This window comes from Alosa pseudoharengus, unplaced genomic scaffold (assembly GCF_046254945.1).
Source record: "Alosa pseudoharengus isolate Yale_2024_CS ecotype anadromous, Long Island Sound unplaced genomic scaffold, YU_APseudo_1.1 YU_APseudo_1.1_scf_6, whole genome shotgun sequence".
Lineage (NCBI taxonomy): Eukaryota > Metazoa > Chordata > Actinopteri > Clupeiformes > Clupeidae > Alosa > Alosa pseudoharengus.
The window spans coordinates 14,139,029-14,149,028 of record NW_027468848.1 but is presented as its reverse complement, the minus strand read 5'-3'; the positions used below and the strand labels follow the sequence as shown (position 1 = coordinate 14,149,028).

At 43.8% G+C, this 10,000-nt stretch overlaps 1 protein-coding gene across 1 annotated transcript in view; it reads right to left on the bottom strand.

The window, feature by feature from the left end:
- Nucleotides 1–10,000, bottom strand: part of slc15a4 (solute carrier family 15 member 4) — a 70,455-nt gene that overhangs the window by 12,961 nt on the left and 47,494 nt on the right. Inside the window, exon 8 of the mRNA XM_076270196.1 lies at nucleotides 9,785–9,943. Within this exon, the coding sequence (XP_076126311.1) occupies nucleotides 9,785–9,943 (159 nt within the window). The remainder of the gene's footprint in view (nucleotides 1–9,784; nucleotides 9,944–10,000) is intronic.

Genomic DNA, 10,000 nt, shown 5'->3' with positions numbered 1-10,000 from the left:
CTTCATTCATAGGTAGAGGAGGTTTTTAATACTTGAGTCTTTAGTAGAGTGCTCCTGAAGCATCATGTTGATTGGTTGGAATTGTTTACAGCCACTATTCCACTCTACAGGACTAAATGCAGATGTTTTTTTTTATTAACCCTGTAAAACCCAAATATAGACAAAAATTAGCAAAATGGGTTTCCGCCTTTCAGACGTTGCTGTAGGAGGCCTCCGGTGTACAAGCTTTGAAAAGCTTAAACATTGACAGCTTAAGCACCACGAGGAACAATTCACTGAATTTGATGACAAACACATGGGATCGTTACTGCAGGTTTTTAACAGGGGCGCTGGCGTGTCTTAGCTTGTGTCTTTTCCGTATTTTCAAAAAAAGCAAAATGAAATAAAATATAAACTGCAACAACTGTTGATTTTGTTTTGATTGTCTTTCCTTGAACCGAATTGGATTTGTAAAACACAACCTGGAAACCTCTCTTACACCGCTAACAGATGCAAACTTGTTCAACATTAAAAAGTTTCTTATTATATTGTTCATATTTTTTTTTCACTGGGCACTCAATGTTTACCTGAGAGCATGTATGCAGCTGTTGCTGTTGCTACATTAGATAATAGGTGCTCTGGGAATTCTTCGGTACCACATAAACATAAACAACAAACAAACAAAGTGCATGGAATATGCATATACAGATGTTCGCACATGTGCACAAAAGAAACGTTTGTGTGTATTGTTTTTCTCCAAAAGTTTAAGCATCTGGGCAGAAGTTCATGCTTGAGTTTGTGAAGTTGCCCACGTGAATGTAATTTTAGGGACACCACTGGGCAGAACACAAATACACTGTCAAGGTCTACACGTCATTAATGGTGTTTCTGAAATGTATTATATTAGTGTGTGTGTGTGTGTGTGTGTGTGTGTGTGTATTATGGTGTGCACAATTGTATGTGTCTGTGAATGTGTGTATGTATGAAAGTGTATATGTGTATATATAGGTGTGTGTGTGTGTGTGTGTGTGTGTGTGTGTGTGTGTGTGTGTGTGCGTGTGTGTATGAAAGTGTATATGTGTATATATAGGTGTGTGTGTGTGTGTGTGTGTGTGTGTGTGTGTGTGTGTGTGTGTGTGTGTGTGTGTGTGTGTGTGTGTGTTTATCCTCAGGCTTGCCAAAGATTCTGAAGCGATATCTGTTTACTCTGCAAGCTAGTTGGAGCATATCGCCCTGAGCCATGGAGGCCTCAACATCTCTTCATCGCTCACTCTTCCCTCTCTTCCTCTATCCATCTCTCTCTCTCTCTCTCTCTCTCTCTTTTACCTGCTGCAGAATCTTCCCTTGCTCTCGGTTTTTACTTTCTCCTGCAGAGTAATGTTATGATATGACAAGGAAGGTGCCAAAACAGGACGGTGGACAGATGGGAGGAAGGAAGGGAGAGAGAGGGATGGGAAGGGAGGGAGAGAGAGAGAGAGAAAGAGTGGGAGAGAGAGGGATGGGAAGGGAGGGAGAGAGAGAGAGGCAGGGAGAGAGAGAGGGAGCGAGAGAGACAGGGAGAGAGAGAGGGAGAGAATAAGAAAAAGTGACAAGAGATTTCAGAAGGTGATAGAAAGAACAGCAGCTTCCTGGCTCCGCAGCCACCTACACATACACACACACATACACACATACACAGTACACATTGACTTTCATACACATGTACTGTATACACTCACACACACATGCAGGCACATATGGAAACCCTGTATGAGAGATGCAAGTGTGCATGTAAGAGAGATGATGCTGACACCAACAAGTGTGTGTGTGTTTACCAGTGGCTCCCCTAATTAAGTGGCAGTGTGTGTGTGTGTGTGTGTGTGTGTGTGTGTGTGTGTGTGTGATCATATCTGCCACCCTTGATCTGTCTCAAATGGCTCTTCAGAAAGATCACACACACACACAAAACACATGAATACTTCAGGCGTAGCATGCTGAGGTTGCCTAACCAATTAAACAATGTGTTGAGCGAAGAGAGAGATAGAGAGATAGAGAGAGAGAGAGGAAAGGAGGAGTGTGAAGAAAGAGAGGGGAGACAAGGCGAGATGGCAGGGGGTGGTAAGGATGCTTGGAGGCCTGCCACGACTCACACCCACTAGCGTGTAAACACACACACACACACACACACGCACACACACACACTCTCTCTCTCTCTCAAGTGCTAACATCATCAAAAAGCCTGTAGGCTTGACCTGTCAGTCTCTAATATTAATGAACTATTGTCCCCCCCCCCAAGAGTAAACACATTAACTACCCCCCCCATCCCCATCCCCATCCCACGCCTCTGAAGAAGCTGGACCAGCGCCCTGGAGATGCCACGGCGACAAGCATCCATCCGCTGCCTCTGACGCTCCCTCCCTCCATCCATCACTCCATCCACCCGGCGCGCGGACAGATTTATACAGGCGCTTCCTGTCGTCCTCCTGACACGTCTATCCGTTACCGCCGACGACTACGCTCTTAAAAAGAACGAGCGAGAGAGAGGAAGAGAAAGAGCGAGAGCGAGAGAGAGATAGTGAGAAGGAATGAAAGAGAGGTAGACAGATAGATAGAGAGAGAGATGGAGAAAGCGAGAGGGAGAAACGAGTGTTGTGTTGTGGCACTCCTCTCCTCTCGCTGCCAGCTCATTTACGGAGCCTTAAAAATCGGTTTAAATCAGGGCGAAAACAAACAGTGCCAAGCGCCAGACAGCAGGGAGGAGAGAAGAGGGGGATCAGGGAGGAAGACAGATACAATGAGAGAGGGGGGGGGGGGATCAGGGAGGGAGACAGATTGATGGTCTTGATTGATTGATGGTCTTGATTGATTAATCACCACTATGTGGATACTGTTTTTAGAATTGATTTAGATTAAGTGTTATTTAGTATAATTTGTATTTTAGTATATTAAGTATAGACTAGGGGTGTAACGGTTCATGTATTCGTATTGAACCGAAACGGTACGGGCGTCACGGTTCGGTGCATGAATTTACACGGAGAATACACGGTATAAAAATACATAAAACTCGTGTGCGGATTAATTAATGTCATGCGCAATTACTGTTAAGTAGCGAGAGTTACGGGAGTTCTTTAGCGACACCTAACGCTAATCTGTAGCCTCGCCTTAGCTCTGAAGCTCTGATTGGCGCCTATGTTTTTTTTTGTCAGGTCGTCGGTCGAGTCCGTCAGTCATTAGCAGCACTAAGATTAGACCTACAAGAGTTAGAGGATCCGCTGGTCTCTTTAAGATCGCAAGTTTGAGAACTTCAGTTACAGTAACGTTAGTACAGGCGGAAGAGTGGTGGATAAGATGAAATTGTGTGTCGGCGTTGTTCAGCATTGGGTATGTGAGTGGAAAAAATGCTACACATATTCGAAGCCATCACCCAGATGATGTAGGCTACCAATCACTGAAACGAGGGGAAATAAACTTCCCGTGCGCTTCAGCAGCCTTTGGATACACATACAAATAGGGCCAAAACCTATGGCTTAAATTAAATGATTTCGTAATGACAGAAAGCTATGTAAATCGCGTGGTAATTACCTTTATGCTGGGGTAACTTGTAACTTCTCACATGAGGAGCTGGTAGTGTAAGTGCAGACAGTAAAATAAAGTGACAACGCTAACCAGGCTAATAAACAACCGAAACCATGCTACGGTGAGTTAACGTCAAAGGGCAAAGTCACGTGACTTCTAGTTGTAGTCTGTTTATGAAATGAAAGGAGCAATTTCGTTTTTTAAAAAAAGGCAAAATAGTGTGATATTTTCACAATTAGTAGGCTAGATTATTACTTTACACACAATGAAAAATATTGAGGCAAATTGTAGACCCTTCCATATACAACTAAACACAGATGTTGAAGGTCTTGCTTAAGTGGATTTTTAAAAATCATTTTCTATGTAATTTGCACTTTCAGAAATAAGAGATGCTGTAGGCCTATTTTCAGTTTTATAGCTGATTGTCTTATTTTGTTTACAAGTTACAGATTGAGTCTGGGCACTTATTGTACTGTTTAGCCTACATCTTACACACTTCAGGCTGTTGCAGATAGCTCAGGGAAGAGACTGTATGACACTAGGTGGTACAGCCTGAGACATGTACAAAAAAAAAATGCTTTCTGCATTTTTGTTTTGCTTTTCCCTCCATTGTACCGAACTCGTACCGAACCGTGATGTCCGAACCGAGGTATGAACCGAACCGTGACTTCTGTGTACCGTTACACCCCTAGTATAGACCAATAAAAACAAAAACGATGCGTGAACGTTCTATTTGGGCCCCAATCTTCTTCCTCTGCATTAAAGGTCCAGTATGTAGGAAATAATGGAAAATAAACTGTAACCATTCCAAAAATGATCACCATATGTTGTCAGAGAGTAAGGAAACACGATTAATTGAAGTAATGGCTTATTTGACAACATTACTCTAACCCATAAAACCCCGTAAAACCCATTAAAAAAATGAGTTACGGGGCGGAATCTCTTGGAATTTTCGTTTATGTTTTGAACGATTAATTCTAGAATAGCGTATTAATAATGGGCTAGCGCGTCCTCCTATTTGGGTTGCCAAATTAGTAAAGGCCAACTGTCAACAGCTGTCAGTTGTAGTCATGAACGCCTACGAGAGGCAGGCACATTTCCAAAATTAAAACAAGAAACAAATTAAGTGGACATCGGAGGAGCTTCCTGATATGGTGACGTTTTCGTCAAACGAAGAATATCAAGTCTGACGCAGAGCTGGCCATATTTCTCCACAACAGGTAGCCTAGGCTAAACTTCATCTGCATCGCTAACTTCAGCTAAATATGTTACGTTGGTTAGAGAGGTATTTTTTGTTTTCACTGTTTCCGTAATGTGTAGCTGGGTCATGGTTGGAGAAACGTTAAAGCAGCTGCAGGTCAGCTAACGTTAGCTAAGTCTTCATTACATCTGGCAACCCAGAAGAGGCTCGCGTCTGGTAGTCTTGAGAACGTTCACCAGTGTTTTGATTTTGGCCTACAGAACATTCGGTAACAATCCTACAAATCGCACCTTTAAGATAACATATGGAATGTTAAAAAGGAAGTCTTGTGGGGCCAACTATGATGCTGAGAATGGAACTCTCCTGAAAGGGTCTATATTCTTTATCTTCTACTGTCCTTATTGCTTAGTTGTGTTTTTATATTATATACTTGTAATTACTTTTTCTGCTGTTAGTGAATGTGTGTGTGTGTTGTCTGTATGCTACTGAGACCTTGAATTTCCCCTGGGGATCAATAAAGTATCTATCTATCTATCTAGATAGAGGAGAGGAGAGGGGGATCAGGGAGGGAGATAGATAGAGGAGAGGAGAGTTTCCTTTATGCCCTCCTTCAGCATTCCTCTTTCAACAGCTCTTTAAAACACACACTCACACCAGGACAAAGTGTGTGTGTGTGTGTGTGTGTGTGTGTGTGTATGTCTGTGTAATTTTTTTTTTGGAAATGGCTAGAAGAGCTTGGGACAGTCATGGATTTGGACTAGTGACCTCCGGCATCAGAGTTGCATACTTCAGGAACAGAATGTTCCAATCTATGGGGTCCAGAGGACACAGGCAATAGACTGATTTCTTTCCTCCAGAGGACAATAGATACACATTGACTCTGGAAATCTGTTGATGTGGACATGGGCACACTCACACACACACACACACACACACACACACACACACACACACACACACACACACACACACATACACACACACACACACACACACACACACACACACACACCCTCTACTGCTATAACATGCTTGAAAACATACAATCATCATACATGTCAAACACAAACATGTCTTCTCACTGACGCAGGACACACACAACATACAAGTGGCAGGATAGTATCAGTTCTCCAGCGTGTGTGTGTGTGTGTGTGTGTGTGTGTGTGTGTGTGTCTGTGTGTGTGTGTATTTCTTGAACTTTACCGTCACTCTGTTTGTGTGTATGTTCTTGTGTGAGAAGTTGTTTATGTCAGTCTGTCAGTGTGTGTGTGTTTGTGTGTGTTTGTGTGTGCGCATGTCTTAAACTCCACTGTCACTCTGCCATGTGTGCATATCTTCTGCGTGTGTGTGTGTGTGTGTAAGTAATCCACTGTGACGAGAAAGAGCTGTTTGTCACAGGAGCCGTGTGCCACTGGCAAGCGTATTCCCCTCCGCGCTCATCATTTGGCACACGGCTCATTTACAGCTGCTCACCACACTGGCAAAGCATCCACCATCTTATCCTATGGACTCTTATGGAGAGGAGAAACTGTGTGTGTGTGTGTGTGTGTGTGTGTGTGTGTGTGCTCACCACACTGGCAAAGCATCCACCATCTTATCCTATGGACTCTTATGGAGAGGAGAAACTGTGTGTGTGTGTGTGTGTGTGTGTGTGTGTGTGTGTGTGTGTGTGTGTGTGTGCTCACCACACTGGCAAAGCATCCACCATCTTATCCTATGGACTCTTATGGAGAGGAGAAACTGTGTGTGTGTGTGTGTGTGTGTGTGTGTGTGTGTGTGTGTGTGTGTGCTCACCACACTGGCAAAGCATCCACCATCTTATCCTATGGACTCTTATGGAGAGGAGAAACTGTGTGTGTGTGTGTGTGTGTGTGTGTGTGTGTGTGTGTGTGTGTGCTCACCACACTGGCAAAGCATCCACCATCTTATCCTATGGACTCTTATGGAGAAGAGAAACTGTGTGTGTGTGTGTTGTGTGTGTGCTCACCACACTGGCAAAGCATCCACCATCTTATCCTATGGACTCTTATGGAGAGGAGAAACTGTGTGTGTGTGTGTGTGTGTGTGTGTGTGTGTGTGTGTGCTCACCACACTGGCAAAGCATCCACCATCTTATCCTATGGACTCTTATGGAGAGGAGAAACTGTGTGTGTGTGTGTTGTGTGTGTGCTCACCACACTGGCAAAGCATCCACCATCTTATCCTATGGACTCTTATGGAGAGGAGAAACTGTGTGTGTGTGTGTGTGTGTCTGTGTGTGTGTGTGTGTGCTCACCACACTGGCAAAGCATCCACCATCTTATCCTATGGACTCTTATGGAGAGGAGAAACTGTGTGTGTGTGTGTGTGTGTGTGTGTGTGTGTGTGTGTGTGTGTGTGTGTGTGTGTGTGTGTGTGTGTGCTCACCACACAGGCAAACCATCCACCATCTTATCCTATGGACTCTTATGGAGAGGAGAAACTGTGTGTGTGTGTGTGTGTGTGTGTGTGCTCACCACACAGGCAAACCATCCACCATCTTATCCTATGGACTCTTATGGAGGAGAAACTGCAGCACAACCTCTACTGCTAGTGAGTGTCTGTTTGAATGAGTATGTGAATGAGTGAGTAATGGAGTGAGAGAGAGACTGTGCACCAACATAAGAAATAATTAAATCATGAATAGTTAATTAATTATAATCATAATAACAACAACATTAATTAATACTAAGTACTCATCATTAACAATCAATTATTAACAACTGTCACACACACACACACACACACATGCACAATAGCTGACGTCTGCCATTAACCAACGTGGTGGAGTGCACAGCAGTATAGGCAGAAGCCGTAAGCTCGCCAGAGAGCACGCAGATGACTGATGACTAAACAGTGACACCAATAACTAGCCCTCCACAGGAGAACAGATGATGCCAATTAGCTCTTAACGAGGTCTCTGCAATTAGCCACTTACGAGATCTTTAGTGTGAGACGTCAGGGGAGAAGATAGAGGCTCCTCAGAGATGAGATGGTGGAGACTGCAAGGGCTGCCATTGAAGGCTCTGCAGTCATGGATGTTACATATTTTAATAGTCTGGGTGTCTACTAATTGCCTCAACACTTTTGAGCATGTCAATCAAAGAGGCATTTAAGATGGTCAGGGTGTAATGACCTTTAGACAAATAGGGGTCTTCCCGGTAGATTTAGAAATATCTCAGCAGCTGTCTGGGCTGACTGAAGTTGAGGGCAAAAGTTTGCTTTGTTGTAAAGTCAGTGAGATACGACTTTGTCTTTAAGGGGAAGCTCAACTACTAGTCTAAGGTTCTTACTAATGGCGGCCTTACATTGTACGATTTTAGTCTGTTTTCACAGTCGGCGACTAAATTTCCAAAGTCGGACAGAAATCATGGGAGTTGTACTGGAATCGCGGCGCGCTCCCGTTAACTAGATAGTTAAATGTAAGGTGCCAATCTTAGCGGTTTTAAGTCAGTCGGAGTCAGTCCTTTTCTAGTTTTGCCGTTACGACAATATCAAACATGTTTGATATTATCGCAAGTCTTTCTAGTCGTGGCTCATGCAAATAGTGACGTGAACTATAAAAACCAATAGAGACCTCTCTCCAACACCAAACAGGAAGGGGCAAAGTAGGCGACAGCTGTAGCCGATATGATTATTTGTTATTTTTATCATATTTGTCATTTCTTATACATATTTAGTCGGCTCTTCCACGTGACAGAACAACTCTATATCGGTTAGAGATGTCACGCATGAAACAATGCTGCAGAAACACGAAAATACGACTTTGAGTTTAGTAGGCTATCATTTCAGTTCCTGTTTATCTATTGCACGATGGGTAATAATTTAAAGGAATCTAGTTGCAGTCTTGGAAATAGTGACCCTGCAAGATCCCTAGTCATTGCAAAATCATTTTAGATGTGAGAGGGTCTGAGACTGTAGTCTTTCAAAAATCTTTTCCAAATCTTTGCACATTTTTCCAAAGTCTGTCAGTGTAAGGAGGGCTTAAAGGAATTATCCGGAGTAAAATGCACTTCAGATCAATTTACGGATGATTGGGAGTACATACGTTGAGTTGACATCCAAATCATGTCATTCGGATGTGTTTTGAGAAAGTTCGATGTTACCGTTTTTAGTCAAAACTCGTTAGCCTGGAAGTGACCAGGGCATGTTATTTCGCCGCTACAAAACGCTATTTTTATACCTCTTCTACAGTTCCAAACAACATTACACTTACGTGGTAGTGAGTAGAGGGTCCCTAAAGCCAAACCGAAGTATCTGAGGTCTTTATGTGGTCGGATAGAGCAGACATGTCAAAGTCTTAATTCCTTTAAGTTGTGTGCGGCCGCTAAAGCTCATCCTTAGGGGCCTCTCGATGGTGTGTTTGTGAACTTCATGCTTATCCATCTTAACTTTCACTCAAAAACAAACTGCCTTTGCAGCAGTCAGTCACTGAAAGGCAAGATGCAATTCTGTTTTTGTCGGCTGGCTTGTAATTTCAGGAGTGACCAGGCTCAGGATTCTGCGGATGCATGCAAACCTTTGGCACCTCCGGCCACAGGCCACAGGAACTGCTGACCTGTTTATTTTGTTCCTATTTTTTTTTTTTTGGAACATGGAGTTAAATTAATGTTTGGAGAATAGTTCATGGTTGATTTTGTATGCGTATTTGCTGCAAAGAATGCAAAAGGGTTATGTTCAGAAAATGACCATATGTGATGGGTCATTTCCCACCCTGTGACCACCCTGCAGTGGTGTAAAGTGATGGCCTTCCAAATGAATCACCAGAAGGTTGTGGGTTCAATCCCAGGGGCTGCCCACTATTGAGCCCCTGAGCAAGGCACTTAACTTGGGAGTTGCTTCAGGCAAACTATCCCTGGATTTAGTTCACGCCAAGTGACAAATAGTGCAAAGTAATGATCACATTTTACATCCAACTGCAGTCAGTGTGGTTTGGAGGAGAAGTGCTGTTTGTGTGTGTGTGTGTGTGTGTGTGTGTGTCTTGTCTTGTCTTGTCCCGTCCGTGTGTGTGTGTGTGTGTGTGTGTCCTACCGAAGTCCTTGTGGGAGGACATCCAGCCGATGCTGTTGAGGGAGACGATGGCCAGCAGGCCCGAGCCCACAAAGGAGCCGATCCCGGAGAAGAAGAAGAAGAGCCCCATGATGGCACTCTGCATGGAGCGCGGAGCAGCAGAGTAGGCAAACTCCAGACCTGCAGGGGGAGACAGAGAGGGAGGGAGTGGATGAGAGACGGGCAGAAAGGGGGAGA